Raw genomic sequence first — 18,243 nt, 5'->3', positions numbered from 1 at the left:
TTGTCTTGCAGAAAAGAATATGTTCGGTGATATTATCTTTGTCTTTGAAGCGAACAAACGCTACCAGTTGTGATTTGCCACTAAAGTCAGTTGACTCGTCTAATTGTAAAGCAAAACAGTCAGACCGCTTTAATTTTTCCACCACTTGCGCAAGGATATCCGCAGACATATCATCAATCCGACAATGGTTTCATTGCGTGGTTAGACAGGACCTCACCACACAGAAAACACAATGGCTGTGGAGGCTCAGTAGTTGTTGTGGTAAACCCAAACATTTTGTAACTGCTTTGATATTGACGTGCTTTTGTTCTGTCCTTTTTAATTCGCTTTTCTGGTGGGCTGGAATTTACTTGTCTTGTGTCAGACCCGCTGGTAGATGGCCCATCATTTTTTTTAAGCCACCTGTCCATGATTGCTGCTCTCCGCGGCCCATGCGACAGTTCTCTTACTGAAATCAACGCGCTGTAAACGTACTGGATTGAATAAAATGGCGGCAAATCGCGGCAAAAATAAAAACGCACAAGAGGTCATTTAAAATTATTTGTAATTTTAACCTTAATTCTGGTTTTAGTAATACTAAAGTAATTAGTATTAGTAAAATATTAGTAAAATATTAAAGGAATTTACAATTCCTGATGATTTAATGTAGCAGCACCTCTCTACAAGACATTTTTGACGGATGAGCGGTCGTTCTTTTCTATTTTTTCTATTTTAGTAATACTAAAGTAAACAATAAAGCTAAAAAATACATTTTAGGATATTTAAAAAAAAAATTTTTTTTAACGTTTTTTCGGACCCCCTGCAATTTTGCCACGGACCACTAGGGGTCCGCGTACCCCCGGTTGAGAAACACTGTCTTAATCTGTCACAATCATTCTTTTGCCCTACTCATAAATTGGGGCACACTTTGGATTTGGTGTTGTCACACGGTTTCCCGTAACAAATCTAAGAGTAGTTGATGCTCTATTTCAGACCATCGACCAATTGTGTTTGAATCTGTCTGTGTTTTTCCCACCTCGACTCACACTCAGTCTGTGAGTTACTGTCGTTTCATCCAACCTTCCACTGTCAGCTTATTTTCCGAGTACTATCAAGCCAACCTTGCCGATGTTGTCCCCTTTGACGAATTAAACGCTGAAGAGATGGTGGAGGTTTTTACTAAAACCTGCTCCATTTCTTTGGACTCTGTTGCTCCCATTAAGCCCAGGAAAGCTAAGGGAAAGGGCCCCGCCAGCCTTGGTTAAATGATTTTACTCGCTTTCTTGGACAAGAGTGTCATAAGGCAGAGCAGAAGTGAAAAAGAGATAAACTCCAAGTTTCATATGAATGTTCAAGCTGCATGCTTACTTGGTTACCAAAAGGAGGAGGCCAAAATCTAAATTCCTCTCAAAACTCATTACAGAAAATACAAATGGGCCAAGAATGCTGTTTAAGAAAATTTATTCAGTACTAAAACCCTTACCAGCTCCTTCCATCTCGGGAAACCTGTGAAAACATTTTAAAAAATGTTGATGATAAAGTTTTGGTGATCAAGGCTTCCATTAAGCAAAAAATATATAATCCACCCTCGACCTGTTCACCAATCGATTCTCTAACTTGTTTTCGTCCAGTTATCTCTGCTCAGCTAGTTGATCTTGTTTCTATGGCAAAATGTTCCAGCTGTGAGTCTGATGTCGTCCCTACTCGTTTTTTAAGGAAGTGGTTGAAACTTTGAGCCCAGCTGTAACCGCTATTATTAACAGTTCTCTAGCCAATGGAATTATCCCTGCAAGTTTTAAACATGCTGTAGTTCACCCTCTGCTTCAAAAACCTCATCTGGACCCATCTATCCTTAACAATTTTAGACCTATCTCCAAGTTGCCTTTTATTTCTAAGCTCTCGTCCATTATCAGTTGAATACCTATCTCAGTACATCCAATATTTCTGATACTTTTCTTTCTGGTTTTAGATCCATGCACAGTACGGAAACTGCTTAGTTGAAGGTCAGCAACGACCTTTTGCAAATCCTCGATACCGGTTCACATGCAGTGTCTTGTTGGATTTAAGAGCTGCTTTTGATACAATTGACCATAGTATTTTGTTGTATCGGTTGGAAAAAGTGGTGGGTATTCAGGTTGTCGCCTTGCAGTGGTTGGCCTCTTATCTTAAAGACAGAACCTTCTCAGTAGATATGGGGAAGTTTTCATCGTCATCAGTTCCCCTATTATGTGGTGTGCCCCAAGGGTCAATTTTAGGCCTGTTCCTCTTTTCACTTTATATGCTACCATTGCGTGCCAGTTTTGAGAAACATAGGATATCCTACCACTGCTATGCTGACGATACACAGTTTTATCTACCGGCAAAAACTGACAGTTCTTATCCCTTGGACATACTGGGCCCTATCTTGCACCCGGCGCAAATGACTTTGTTCACTGACGCATGTATCATTCCTTTTTTGCACCCGCGCAAAGCGGACTTTTCCCTCCACAGACACACGTCGGTTAACTAAGAAATACACTTGCGCTCCCCGGGGCGGTTCAGCGCAAAGAGGAGGCGTGTTCTCTTTCTTTTACGGCCCTGACGAGAACATTGATCTCCTCGCATGTGAACCGATTCTGAAGCGCGCCTGGTAAATGCGCCGTTATAATAGTATTGCGCCACCTCGTTCATCATGCTCTTAAAGGGAATGTGATATAAAGCTCTTATTGGTTTCTTTCCTGTTACGCCCAAACCACACCTATGAATAATGAAGCTACTTCAGACCAACCCCTTTTAGATTTGTCCCAGGCGCAAAAGGCATTTATCCCGCCGGGAAAATAGCAAAAGCGCCGGGATCCGCCCACAAAGTTAATTGCGCTTTGCGCTTTGACACTTGCGTTTCAGATCGTTAAAATAGAGCCCACTGTGTGACTGTTTTGAGGAAATCAAATGTTGGATGGCAAATAATTTTCTGCAATTAAATGAAAGCAAGAGCAAAAGTTTGATTTTAGGCCCATCTAGGTCCTCATCAACTTTTAATTTAGGTTCTATCCCCGTCAGTGTTCAACCTCATGTAAGGAATCTTCGTGTTACATTGGATTCGGCACTACATTTTTAAAAAACAAATCAGTTCAGTGGTAAAGGGCAGTTTCTTTCATTTGAGATCAATTGCGAAATTAAAACAGGTTTTGTCTCCAAAAGATTTAGAGACAGTAATCTACGCCTTCATTACATAACGCCTGGACTACTGTAATTCCCTGTACTGTGGCCCGCCTCAAACAACAATCTCTCGCCTGCAAATTGTCCAAAATGCTGCAGCGAGACTTTTTACCAGTACAAAAAGGAGAGATCACATTTCTCCTATTTTAGCCATTTTACATTGGCTTCCTGTTAAGTTCAGAATCGATTTTAAAATTGCTGTTTTTGTGAACAAGGCTCTATCTGGTGTTGCACCAAAATACATACGTGACCTTCTTATTCCGTACACTCCCCAAAGAACTCTTATGTCTTATAATCAGTGGCTTTTAACTTTCACACGTTTTCGTTGTACCACTAAGTGTGGTTGGGCCTTCTCTGCTGCAGCACCTAAACTATGGAACAGTCTGCCCTTTGCTGTGAGGTCTGCTCCTTCATTAGCCAGATTTAAATCGTGTCTTAAAACTTATGTATTCTCTCTGGCTTTTGATTAGATCGCTATTGATAGATTTTATATATTTACAATTTGGATTGTATTGGGTGTAATGTGTAAAAAATTGTAATGTGCGAAGACAGAACTGCTTTGTGGTTTCTGTAATATCCTTAAATAATATTAGGAGATGTCCGTAACCTTGTGAACCTTTACTCAACTCAAGACAGCATCAAACATACATTAGTTCGGCAAACCCCAGAAAACAAAAAAACACATATTCACCCTAAAACAGGAACGCCCTCCTTAGGATTTTAGCCCTATAAAAGAACCTCACTATGTCAACAGTCAGTCAATACATTACACCCCTTTTCCCCAGTCCACAAAGCCTGAAAATCTTCTTAGAGGGCGATGCTCTCTTACAGGGTATCTCCGAGAATGAGGGTACTCAGACATGCTCTCAGCTCCAGCTCCAGTAAGGTCAACATCAGGGTTTCCCACATCAAATGCAGGCAGCTGTAACTCAAGCATTTCATCCCCTGGGGACTCAGGCGGATGGACAGTGTAGCCATCTGGCTCGGGGCTTGATTGGTCAGACAAGGGTGCCGTCCTGTCCAGCAGCTGGCCAACATGTCGTCTGTGCATTTGCCCATCACCAGCTCTGACCTTGTATGACAGGGGACCTGTGACGTCTACAATGATTCCAGGCATTAACTTAGAATCTCTGGTGTAGCTTCTCATGTTCACCAAGTCCTTAGGTCTAAATTCTCTGACTGTGCCAGGGCATTTTTCAGCATTCAGCTCCTGTTTGCGAAGCATATCATCATCATGGTCAGGATGCAGACGATCCAGGGCAGTGGTGAGTCGCCGATCCATGAGCAACCATGAGCAGGACTTTTTCCAATTGATAAATTGGGTGTGACATGCTATGACAACAAGAAGCGAGCAAGCCTGGTCTGCCATTCACCCTTGGTGATGCGGGACAGGGCCCTCTTGGTTGTCTGCACCATGCGTTCAGCTTGACTATTTAAGCTTGGGTGATAAGGTGCTGTAGTGACATGTCGAATGCCATTGCACTCTGCAAACTCTTGGAATTGCGCAGAGGTGAACGAAGCACCGTTGTCTGACACTATGACATTGAAAGTGTTGCAAAAAGTAGTCTCAGTGTGTTGATGACATGGAACTCATCCGAGACACCTCCAGCCACTTGCTATGTGCATCAACCACTATGAGGAATATTTTGCCCTGAAAAGGGTCTGCAAAATCAATATGCAGCCGGGACCATCTTTTTGTTGTCCACTCCCAAGGGTGCACTTTCGCCTTAGGAGGTGCATGACGTGACTTCTGACAGGTTTCACATGCCTTGACAGTCTCCTCAATGTCTCGGTACATATCCGGCCACCACACATAACTCCTTGTGCGTCCCATCATGCCCGGGTGTGCGTCATGCAAAATAGCCAGTATTTCTCTCCTCGCCAAGCAAGGAACAACCACACGGCTTACCCATAGCAAACAGTTCTTATGTGCAGAGAGTTCATGGCAGCGCCAAAGGAATGGTTTGAACCGGCTATCCATTACATCAGCCGGCCACCCATACAGCACCTAGCGCATTACTTGTGCTATGACAGAGTCCTTGAGTGTAAGGTTAACGATTCTCTCAGCATGCATGGGTGCATCTGGCACCATTTCAAGTAGCAACACTTCCAATGGTGGTGGTGTAACCGCATCAGATGCTGGCAAGGGTAAGCGACTCAGGGCGTCAGCATTGCCCATTTGTTTGCCCGGTCTGTAGCACAGCTCATAGTCGGAAGCTCCAATGATCAAACTCCAACGTAGTATCCGTGGTGAAAGGATGGCAGGCATTGGCTTGGTGCAGGAGTCCAAGCAGGGGTTTGGGGTCTGTAAAATCACGAAATGGCGGCCTGCGAGATACTGGTGGAACTTTCTGACTGCAAAAACAACCGCCAATGCTTCCTTATCAATTTGGCCATAATTCTGCTCAGTGGTAACCTGGGAAAACCCTAACAAACTTCCGGAAATTTTGAGATTTGCTCTGCAAGTCCGTCTGGCCAAGAGACCATTAAAGCCCATTTCCAATTTTTCCAAATCGAGGCACGAATCACAAACATTGAGGCAGGCTTTACACGATGACGATACCGCAGCGACGTTGAAGCAGATTTTGTACATCATCTCCTTCATCGCTCTGATTGGTTTTAGGTCTGTCCAATTGCGCCCAGAGGTATTTGAGTGATGTCCGTTGGTGACGCCTCTTTTGAAATGGGCTCTGAATGAACCCTCCCCAGACCCACTCTCAGTTACAACTGAGAAGTGTGTGCTTGTTTGTTCAGTATAACAGTGGCCAGATATGGCCTCTGCCCCGCTCTTTCTGATTTAGTAGTGGTGCTGTAAACAGAGTAATCATTCTGTTCTTTGTGAGTTATAATGTTTGTGTACCGTTCTGCTGTGGTGCTGGCTGCATCCTTGTCAGTACCATGTTTAGTCTTTGTTAAACACACACGAGCAATGTGTCCTCTTTTTTAACAGTATTGGCATACAGCAGTTGAAAACCTACAGGCTTGTGGGGTGTTCTGACCACCACATCTGAAGCATGGCTTGTTACGTTTAGGATTTTCATTTGAAGCTGCTGTCTTATGTACTGATACATGCGCATGGGCTGCATAATGAACATTATCCTCCAGTTGTGATTTGTTTTGATGCTGACGAAGTAGACGAGCATTTAACAATGCTGTTTCAGCAGCAAGTGCCTTTTCTTATGCCTCTTTAAATGTTAGCGTAAGTTCAGCCAACAGGCGTCACTGTAGTGCTTCATCCATAACCCCGCACACGATTCTATCACGCAGCATTGCTTCTAACTGAGCCCCGAAAGCCCAGTGCACAGACAAATGTCGAAGCTCAGCAATATAGTTTGAAATGCTTTGATTAGGTATCTGCTTACAATTGTGAAAATGAAAACGTTGAACAATCTCTGATGGCGCTGCTCTGTAAAAGCATTTTAAGGCAGCAACAATGTTTGCATAAGACACAGTAGAGGGCTGTGTTGGGGCAAGCACTGAACGTAACGTGGAATACGTTTTTTCACCACACACACTGAGCAGCATGGAGCATTTTTTGGGCACGGATGTCCTGGAGTTCTTAGACGGAGAGTGTGCAGACTCCAGGACGAAGTAGGCTGTGCAGGCGACCAGGGTGGAGCTGGCTGTGCCGGTGGCCATGGCGGAGAAGGCCCTTCAGGCGGTCGTGGCGGAGACGACCCTTCAGATGGCCACGGTTGAGATGATCCTTCGGGCGGCCATGGAGGAGATGACCCTTCAGGTGAAGATCAGTCCGATCAGGCATGACGTGAAGATCAGGCTGACCAGGCATGACGTGAAGATTATGCCGACCAGGCATGAAGTGAAGATCAGGCATGACGCGAAGATCAGGTATGAAGTGAAGATCAGGTCTGACGTGAAGATGAGGCATGACGTGAAGATCAGACTGACCAGCCATGATGTGAAGATTAGGCCGACCAGGCATGAAGTGAAGATCAGGCATGACGCGAAGATCAGGTATGAAGTGAAGATCAGGCATGACGCGAAGATCAGGTATGAAGTGAAGATCAGGTCTGACGTGAAGATGAGGCATGACGTGAAGATCAGACTGACCAGGCATGATGTGAAGATTAGGCCGACCAGGCATGAAGTGAAGATCAGGCATGACGCGAAGATCAGGTATGAAGTGAAGATCAGGCATGACGTGAAGATCAGGTATGAAGTGAATCACTTTTATTAATTAATGTTTTACTCTACAGTTGTTCAGTTTTGAGGGGGATATATGATATTTTTTTAATTTGTTTACCAAAATGATTAATGATATTTAAATAGGCTACAGGTTTATTAAAAGTAGCAACGTTTTATGTAAAATTCACATTAAAGAAGACATTTCGCAGTTTCATTTATGGTAAAAACATGAAACGTGCCATAGTTTAGTGGAAGATTGCTGCCATCAACTGCAAAACAAACACTGTTGCTAGTGCTCAATGAATAGTTTGTGCGTGAATGACATTTGGATGATGACATCACTGTTTTATCCAGAGTGGCTATATATAAATGAACTAAATTAATAATTTTTTTACAACAAAAATAAACTGAAAAAATCACTGAACATACTAAAGCTGGATTATGACACTATTTTCTTCTAGATCTGCTGTACAGGAGAAGCAAACTTTATTGCATTATTTTCCTGTTATCTCTGTAAAGGTGCCTTGAAATAATATGTAAAAAAAATAAAGCAAACTTGACTGCTAGATTTAATGCTCTTGCTATTTGTGTTTAGGCTGTAATGGGCTGTGATGCATTGGGCACCAGGTAAAATATTGCCTAGGGCAGCAAATTGGTCAATTGGTTAGTTTGTATGTTGTGATTGCTTCTATTGTTCTCCTCATTGGTAAGTCACTTTGGATAGAAGCATCCGCTAAATTATTAAATGTAAATGTGATGGCGTTCCCCCATAGCATCAACCCCATGACGCAGCATCTTGTTCTCCTTCTCAGGGAACCCTGGTTAGATACATTACCTAGATGTTTTTTATCATTCCTGGAGCCTCCCCAGCACTGTAGATTTAACCCTTGTTCTAAAACTAACAATATTTGCATGAATTCAAATGTTTTTCATTAAACTTGTATTTTATTTTAAACTTGACTATATTTACAATATAACAGCTTAAATTGAAAAACTGTTTAACCAATATTTATATTGCTTCTTGCAGTTTTTCTCATGGGTATTTCCCATGAAAATGATAAGAAAGCAAGAGAAAGGAAAGTTCAGGGAAAGGAAATGAAAATAACCCGACCTGATAAGAGACTGACCATGATTGGAAGAGGCAGAGAGGTCTTAACCCGGACTAGAGGAACCAAGCCAAGAAATGACATGGACTGCACCAGCATTGGAGGCATCTGTCAGTATAATACCTACATTTGTCAGGGAAGATACCTAAAGGATAAATGTCGGGGAGAGATATCTCGCCAGTGTTGTACACCAGGTCTGATTTTCCATTATTTGACGAGATTCTAGATCTGACTAAATGTTTGTAGGTTACTTTCAAAACATTGGACAGAATAACTTATTTGCCCATTTTTTTAGCTGCAGTGTGGGGTACTCTGTGTGCTGGCAGTCATCACAACAGAGTACGAGCTTGTGACAGCTATGGTTGTGGTGGTTTTAACTCCAGAAGGTATTTCAGAAACAGCATTCCTCCTGAAACATCATCCAATATCCAAACACCTGAAATGCCACAACTTACAAAGCATATTTGGAATGGCATGGAAGGATAGTGTTTAATGAATTTGCTTAATAAAATAATGTTTTAATGAATATAGTAGTACTTTATATTTTTATAATGTAGTAATCATCTTATTTAAAAGGGTCACATGATGCGATTTCTTGTTTTCCTTTTTCTTTAGTGTGTTATGTAGCTCTTTGTGCATGCATAAGATCTGCAGTTACAAAGCTTAAAGTGTCAAACCTAAAGAGGTATACTTTATAAAAGTTAAGGCTCTACCACGCCTTCCTAAAACGCTTCGTTCAAACACGCCCCCACAAATCTACGTCAGGGTGTGGGGGCAGTGTTTCATAACACCGCCCAAATGTATACACAAACAAAGAAGGCGGAACCTTTATTCTGGCTGTATTATTGTTGCCGCCGGCACCGTCATGTCGTGGAGACGATGTGTTTTTCGTTGCGAAAGCCAAGCTACTTTGTTTTGCCTTCCAAAAGAGGACACAATTAGAAAACAGTGCTTATGCTTTATGTACAACACTGTTCCAGAACAATACAACTAAAATTTTCGACTGTGTGCTGCGCATTTTTTCGGAGGACTGTTTCCAGAACCTGCGAGAGTACAAGGCTGGCTGTGCACAAAGGCCTATTCTAAAAAGTGGGAAAATTCCATCTTTGCATGTACATTCTGGCACACAGACACAGCCTGCAAGTATGTTCACATTTTAAGAATTTTTCTATTGAAAAGGCAGAAGTAATGCCATCATCTCCAGGCAATTTATGTGCCAAGTGAGATGACAGGTCTTTCAGGTGTCTCCCTTCTGAGCTCTCTGAGCTCACAACTGCTGTTTTAACAGCATAATTTCTGTCTGTTTGTTGACGGTTGGTTAGAGGGCAAAGAAGTAGGTGTTTCACTGTTTCGGTTCACTGTTCAGTGTTGCCGCGGTCATTCCCCTGTGTGCTCCGGCACTGGTGACGGGTCCCATTTCCTGAAAGAGCAACACAAGTGCGTTTGCGTCTTTTTCGAGATGTCAACACATCCGTGTGTTTCTGGATGCGGTCTTGCCCTGTCCCCCGCTGACGTTCACAATGGTTGCATCACGTGTTTGAAAAAAAAAAAATATATATATATATATATATATATATATATATATATATATACTCATTGCGAGAACATGACTATTGCAGTGTTGAGATCGAGTCTCGCCTTCATGCGTGAAGGTGGAGTCCCCATTACTACGCCACGCTACGTCGCCGTGTGGATGGGTGATCATAGGATCATAGTGAGGCTTCCCCGCCCGGTAAACAATCCCTGTGGGCCCCTCCCTTCTCTATCACACCGTAGCCAGTGGAGCCCCCCGTTGAGCGCGCTGGTCCCCCTGTAATGGACCGACCAGCCGTTTCATTCGGTGCCCCTCCAGAAGACAGGATGCCAATTGCAGCATCGCAGGGTGAGCTGACCTCTGGAAATAATGACCGAGCCAGATCCAGAAATGTCAGCTATGCTGAAACGGGCTGCTGAGGCTGTCGGGCTCGAGTTGAATCCTCCACCGTGTCCCGAACAGTCTCGGTTGGATGATTGGTATCCCGGGGTGGGCTGCGCATATTTTCAGCTCCCTGCCCCAGTGCCTTTCTTTCCCAAAGTGCATGGAGAGCTTACCAGTTTGTGGGCTGCACCTTTTTCTGCCAGAAACTGTCTGAGTAGCTCCTCCCCCCTCACTATCCTTGAAGGAGGAGCGGTGGTGGGTTATGAGGCTATCCCTCCAGTGGAGCGGTTTGTCGCGACACAGGTGTACCTGTGTCTGGCGGCAGCTGCCTTTTGGACAGAGGATCCTTGTCTCCCCCCTAAGGACTGTGAGTTCTCATCCATTCTGACGGGCAGAGCTTACAAAGCCTGTTGGCAAGCCACCTCCTCTTTGCATGCCATGGCGTTGCTACAGGTTTAGCAGGCCAGGGCACTCATGGACATGCACGAGGGTAGCCCAGATCGTGCACTCTCCCGGGCACAAGCGTTGTGGCGATGCTCGTCACCGAGGGCGTCCCCCTGCCGCCGCTCCTGCTCTTGCTGGGCCTCCGCAGCAGCCTCCACCCAGGCCTCAGCATGGAGCCAGCCGCAGGCAGGCTGCACAGCCTCTGTCAGACACTGCCAATCCAGGTGGCAAGCGTAAGGCCAAGCATCCCTGACACAGGCCACCCGGGAATGGGGGAACAAGCTCTTCAGATTGTTACTGTTCTGCCGACTCAAAAGAAAGAGTAAAATCCTTTGTTCCTGGGTCCCAAGAGGGCCAGACTGGTGGTGTGTGACCCTGTAAAGCCTTCCACCCCTCAGCCCCCTCTTGTATCGCCAGCTGGCAGCTGGGTGTGGTTCGAGGACCCGGTCACGCCTTCTCACGCACCCCCTGCCGTCACATGGAGACAGGTAAGTGTTATGCACCAGACTCAGACCCCACTTCGGGCCACCTTCAGGCCTTCCGAGCCGGGTCCCTGTCCTCCACCTCACTGCCCCACCCCGGGTACGTCTGTGATACCTCTGGTTCCCTGCCCCGGTTCGTAGAAGCCTAGAAAGTGCTTCCCAACCGGTCCAGTTGGCTCCTCCGTACCATCAGACTCGGCTGTATGATTCAGTTCACCCGGCGTCCTCCCAAGTTCAGCGCTGTTCGTTACACTTCGGTGTTGAGCGAATGTGCCCTGTCATGCGCACGGACATCGCACTCCTACTGGCGAAGGATGCGATTGAACCGGTTCCTCCAGCCGATATGAAGACCAGCTACTATAGCTCGTACTTCGTTGTACCCAAGAAAGGTGGTAGGTTATGGCCAATCTGGCCAATCCTCGGGCTGAGGATCTCTTTTTCCGGTAAGGAGCTGTACTCAGTCTAACATGCCTCACAGTAGGAACGTGTCTGGTCGGTGCTTTCAGATTTGAGAAAGGGTCCCACTGAAACCTTTTCAGAGGCTCCTGGGACATATGGCAGACACAGCTGCAATGGCTTCCTCAATATGATGACCGCTTCAGCACTGGCTTAATGGCTGAGTCCCGAGGTGGCCGTGGCAGAGCGGCATGCTCCGTGTGACAATCACCTGGCCGGGCTCCAAACCTTCAGGTTCTGGGTGAGCCTCCGACTGCATTGGCATCAACTGCCTCGAGTTGCTGGCAGTACACCTTGCTTTGAGACACCGCTGCTCACTAAGCCTGTACTGGTCTGTGCAAACACTGTGACCGTTGCACTACGCTATGCACTGCGACCTCACATGTCACAACTCGCCCGACACCTCCTCCTTGGGGTTAGAAGCTTCTGAGGTCGCTTCAATCCACTTAATTTTCCGGCCTGCTCAATCGTGCCGCCTACTAGGCCTCACGACAGCCTGGGGCCCAGGGAAAACTGGAGACCCCATGCCCAGGCAGTCCAGCTGTTTAAGGACCACATCAAGGCCACACAGTTGCATCTGTTTGCCTCTCCGGACTCGTCCCACTGCCAGTTGTTTTACTCCTTGACCGAGCGGATTACCCTCGGCACACAGCTGGCCCTGGGGCCTCCGCAGAGATGCGTTTCCTCAGTGAGCCTTCTTGCACAGCCCTGTGCTAAGTCAGGGAGGAAAAGGAGCAGGTCTTGCCCCTTATTGGCCCAACCAGACATAGTTTCCCCAAACTTATGCTCCTCACAACAGCCCTTCCTGACCCATTCCTCTGAGACAGTTCTCAGGGACGGGACACCGTTGGCACCCGCGTCCAGACCTCTGGAAACTCTGTCTGGTCTCGAAAGGACAGGACACGGAGGTTCTAGGTGATCTACCACAACATGTCGTAGACACCATCACTTCTGCGAGAGCACCCTCTACGAGGCATGCTTACACCCTGAAGTGGAACCTGTTCATTGAGTGGTGTTCTTCTCTCTGAGAAGACCCCCGAAGATGTTCAATCTCTTCCGTGCTTTCTTTCCTGCTAGATGGGTCAGAGGGAGGGCTGTCTCTCTCCACCTTCAAATTGTATGTTGCCTCCATGAATTGACGCACATCATGATGTAGTGGATACAATCCATGGGGAAGCACAACTTAATCGTCAGGTTCCTGAGGGGAGCAAGGAGAGAATCCACCTTGCGCCCCCCTCTATACTCTTGGGACTTATCTCTGGTGCTACTGCACTCAGAGACCTCCCCTTGAGCCACTTCAGGCAGCTGCTTGAACAGTTGAACAGAACAGTTCTCCTGCTTGTTTGGCCTCTATCAAGAGGGTAGGGGACCTGCACAAATTTCGGTCAACGAATCGTGCCTGGAACTCGGGCCGGCCAACTCTCATAGTTACCTGAGACCCTGGCATGGACATTTGCCCTAGGTTCCTAACTCTCCCTTTAACGGGACCAGGTGGTGAGCCTGCAAGCGCTGACCAGGAGGAGGCAGACCGAGCCCTGCCTAACCCCCTCGCTCCTTGCGGTTATAGCTGGACGGAACTTAAAGCCTCAGGACCTCAGACCAGCTCTTGCCTGTTACGGAGACCAGCAGAAGGGAAGGTTGTTTCCAAGCAGAGGTTGGCCCACTGGATAGGGGTTGCCATCATCTTGGTGTGTTTACCCAAGTTGCACCGTGCCCAACTGGGTAGTGAGCCTCTCCAAAGAGAGAGTGTAGCTCCTTCATGGGCGTTGACACAGGGTGCCTTGCTGACAGATGTTTTAGAGCTGCGGGCTGAGCGACACCAAACACGTTCGCTAGAAAAATAGCCTATGTGTTGAGTCAGTTGCTTCCCATGGGCTCCCTTCACATGAAGCCAGTTTCACTGTAAGCCCTTTTCGAAGTGTCGGCTTGCTGCGCCATTCCCCTCCTATGGACTGGATACATGCTCCATTCTTGCTCCAGTAGAGTTCCTCTTTAGCCGAAACCCTGTTGAGCTCCTCCACACTCTTCGGCAACGGACGTGGCGGAGCGTCTGATGCCAGGCCTAACACTCGTACGCACTGGTGGAACCTGTGTTAGGCTGGGTCCCATATGTTGTGATCCCGACGGTGATCCCATATGTGTGATCTTCCACGGTACGGCTCCCTGCTGCGAGCAAGTGTCTTCCCTTGGCAGAGCCCGCTCTACCGTCACTGTCCGGTGTGTCTTCCCCCTGTTATAGGCTGGAGCCACCTCAGTGACATTCCATATGTTTTACTGCCCGGTAACACCCAATCCATATGTGTATCCTCCACATGTTACTTCCCTACGGGCAGGATGTGGCTTCCACAGCATATTCCTTTCCAAAGAATGGGAAAGCTTTCCCAGTGGTCTTGTGGAACAGCAGTGACTTCCCTGGCCTAATCTCTGTCCCATTTCCACCTCAATAATGCGGGGGGATCAGGAGGCTTTTGTCTAGGCACTGGAAGGTAGCCGCACTAGTGGCGTTTTAATTGGGATCCCAATCAGTAGTCGACGTGAGCGACTGAAAGGGAACATCTCTGTTAAGTGTGTAACCATCATTCCTTAAAGGAGGGAATGGAGACGTAGTCCCGTCGCCACTATTGCTGGACCACCGCAGACTCGGGGCTGCGCTCTGCTCCTCAGCGAAAAACAACTGGTGTGTGCATCCACTTCCGTTCCCTCCTTCAGGGAACGAGGGTTACGAGACGTTCTTGTCACTATGTGTGCAAACATCACCATATTCAACATCCCACTGCAGCCAGTAAAATGTCCTTATTTAGTTGCCTAGGCCAACCAATGTGGAGCCGGGTAGACGAAGCACCCTGATGGAGCGAAAAGGATGGAGGACCACAGTGAATTCGATCGATCAGAAAGCTAAGGTGGAGGCTGAGGATTGGAAAACCTTGGCTGGGGCGGCAAAACTCCCGCTTAATACAAATAATGATGATGGCAGAGAGGACAAAACATTCAAAAGTGTGGTTACACTTCACGAGAGTTAATGCAGACAACACTCGTTGTCAGAAGTGCAACAAGATGTTTGCATGTAAGGGCGGAAACACAAGCAATCTGAGAAAGATTGACAGAGAAAGACAGAGAAATGCAAGGTTTTTGACTAGCTAGCTAGCTCGTCTGTGGTTGCCATATCTACGTCAGGTATGTATGCTAGCAACCTTCCCAAATAACAATGACACAAAATCATCGCATAATCGAGATCTCTCGCGTCATCGAAACAATGTCAAGAATCTCCACCATTGATCCAACATATTTTTGATCATTAAAATCATGTGAAATCAACTTTGTTCACGCCATTTAAAATAAATGTACAATCTCCCTAATTGGTTTGATTACCTTACGTTGAAATTATGTTGACTTAATTTGGTAGAAATTACGTTATGCATTCAACATATTTTCTACTTGTTTTTAAAATCGCAAATAAAGAAAAATCAGTAGTTTCTGCAATCTTAAACACTAAGAAATGCCTTCACACTGGTGCATTAACAAATATATGTATAATATTTAGAACTGGTGCATTAACAAATACATGTATAATATTTAGAACTGGTGCATTAACAGATAGATGTATAATATTTAGAAATTATACCCAGAAATTAATTTGTAATGATGAAATGCAGACACAGAATTATCTTATTCATGTGAACATGAATTCATGATCAAATGTAAACATTGTCCACACTTTGCAAATTTTTGTTATATATATATTTTTTTTTTTAAAGCTGCAGCTACTATGAACCAAACCACTCCTCCTAAAACCTCTGATCTAAGACAAGCCCAAATGAGGATGCCTCAGGAGGATGCCTGAGGAGAGGGTGAACGACTGCCACTTAGCCTTGACCAAGTTCATAGTGAAAGGCCTACAACCCTTTGCAACAGTGGAGTCCAACTGTTTTAGGTGACAGTCTGTCAGTAACACAGTATATAGATGTTTTGTAAAAAGGGTTGTATTTTAGCCCCATCATGCCACAATACAATAAACAAGAACACAATAATTTAATAATGATAACATAACAAATGAAAACTATAATACTTTTTACTGTAGGGATATGTGCAGGGCACTCAACTTCTGGAAGGAGGGGTATATTTAGGGTTATCTCAGTGACACATTAATTCCTTCCTGGTATGGTGTTGAAAAGGCCAATGTGATCAGTGAGCTGAAGGATGTGCCAAAGCTGGCCATCACATCAGATGGGTGGACCAGCCTCCGGCAGGATCACTATCTCACAGTTACAGTGCATTACACAAGCCAGGGCAGTGTAAAACAGAAGGTCCTCCACACCAGGGCAGTTTGAGATAGAGCCGAGCAAGATTGTAGCTGTGACTGTTGATAATGCCGGCAATATGGATATTGTTATCAAGAAGCTACAGATCCTAAAAATAGGATGTTTTGCACATGCATTGAATCTGGCTGCACAAAAAATTTACAAAATTGCATCCATTGATAAATGGGCAGCCCGAATCAGAGCAGTGGTTGTGTGGTTCAAGAGATCCTCCATGTCCAGAACAGTTTTGACAGAAAAGCAACAGCTCCTTGGTAAGTCAGTTCAATCTTATAAGTGTTATTTTGAAATTCACACATCTAACAATATAATTCAATATTCAAGTGTTGGGTAATTAAATGTGTGTTGTTTTGTTGTTGTTGTTGTTGATGCAGGCTTTCCACAACACTCACTCATCCTGGATGTCAAGACCAGGTGGAACTCTCTATATCTAACGATAGAGAGATTTATGGAGCAGTATCCAGCGATCCAAGCAGCAGCCTTGGACCCACGACTGCGAAAAGCATTGTCCAAGGACAACCTGGACTTTCTTAAGGCTGAGGAGTAGCTCATGAGAATCCTTTATACATCCACATTGTGTGTGTCATGTAAAAAGAATGCCACCTGTGGACAGATCTTACCCATCCTTCAAAAACTGGAAGACCATTTTACTGTGAAGGATGAGGATATCATGTTTTGGCTTCAATCAAAGAGAAGGTATGGGAGAACCTCTCCCAGCGATATTGAAATGAGGACATTCAATCCTTCCTGCATGAGGCCACAGCAGTGGACCCCAGATTCAAAGGGAGGACAGTCAGTGATGCAACTTGGGACAGACAGAGGAAGAAGGCTGTTGACACTGTGACAGGGCCAACAACAGGGCTGGAACATACAGACACAGAGCACCAGCAAAAGGATGAGTCATCTGAAAGAGAAAGTGAGGAAATGAAGGAGACAAAACAAGGAGTGCCTTGGAGGAGCTCAGAGGAGGACAGGAAAATGAGGTTGACCATCCAACAGGATACCTCGGACTTCACCCTTAGCGAACATGTTGACCTAGAGGTTGAGCTCTACAAAAGCCTGCCTCCCATTGCTATGGCTGAAGATCCTGTGATGTGGTGTTGGGAGAAGAGAGCTATTCTGCCCCTCCTCACAAACGTTGCAACAAGCTACCTCTGTGCTCAAGCCTCCTCCACCCCAAGTTTTCAACTGCAGGAAACACATAAAGACAGGAGAGGTCCCGTCTTTTGCCAGAAAAGGCAAATATGTTAATCTTTCATCGGAAGAATGGTTAAAAACTCTGAGTCCTTTTGCAGCCTATACCTGCATGCCCCAACCGTGTTGCTTTGTACCAGTGTATGTTCTTTTACAGAAAAATATAGTTAATTTCATTTGTTTTTTGTATGTTTATTTTACATTTTTAAAAATAAAGCAATGCTAATTCTGTTCTCAATTTGTTCCTTTTTTTTTTTTAAACACAACACAAAGTACCGATAAGAATACCATTAAAGTACCGGACCGATAAGAAGTATCGGTAAGAGTAGTAATACAGTAAAAACCTTAACAATACCCATCCCTATATGTAAATGAAACGTATATCGACCTGAGAATCCTTTTCTCTGATAATATTTCTGCAATCAATTTAAATGTTTTCTATCAGCTGTTTAGAATTCGAATTAAGGATCCAAGATCAGTCAGTCAAATGTGTTTGCAATAAGATCTGAAATTGTTTGTGATTCAGTTTGATCACACACTGAATTGTTCGTAATAGTTTCTCACACCGAAATAGAAATGGGATACTTTTTAAGACAGAAAACCAAAAGAAGTACAAATAAATTGTAGGAATCAAAACTTGCAAATGTCTTCTGTCGTTTGTCAATGATGATAATAATGAGTAAATGTGACCTTCATTTAACAAAAAGAAGCAAAAAATGAAATCTGTCCACTTCAATAATCAACCACTGTGAAATCAAAGTGCTTGAAATTAAGGAACCACCTCCAAAGCACTATTTTATTAAGCAAATTCCTTAAGTGGCATTCTTCTGCTAAAGGTTATAGTCCCTGACATAACAGAACATGTTATGCAATAAAAATACCTTGGTGCTGCATGATGATATGATAAACAGGTGTTTTGTATCATGTTGTTATAATGTTGTGGATTTTAGTTTGGCCGAAATGATCTGTTGACCAATCAGAAGCCTGTAACGAACTTACAAACT

General features: G+C 44.9%; 1 protein-coding gene across 1 annotated transcript in view; it reads left to right on the top strand.

The window, feature by feature from the left end:
- Positions 1-18,243, top strand: part of LOC143733164 (leukocyte cell-derived chemotaxin-2) — a 34,279-nt gene that overhangs the window by 11,856 nt on the left and 4,180 nt on the right. Inside the window, exons 3-4 of the mRNA XM_077224741.1 lie at positions 8,351-8,623; positions 8,725-8,815. Of these exons, the coding sequence (XP_077080856.1) occupies positions 8,351-8,623; positions 8,725-8,815 (364 nt within the window). The remainder of the gene's footprint in view (positions 1-8,350; positions 8,624-8,724; positions 8,816-18,243) is intronic.

Source organism: Siphateles boraxobius, unplaced genomic scaffold (genome assembly GCF_051911475.1).
Source record: "Siphateles boraxobius isolate OS27281-9 unplaced genomic scaffold, OSU_SipBor_1 92, whole genome shotgun sequence".
Lineage (NCBI taxonomy): Eukaryota > Metazoa > Chordata > Actinopteri > Cypriniformes > Leuciscidae > Siphateles > Siphateles boraxobius.
Note: the sequence above shows the minus strand (reverse complement) of the source record. Positions and strands in the feature narration are given on the sequence as shown.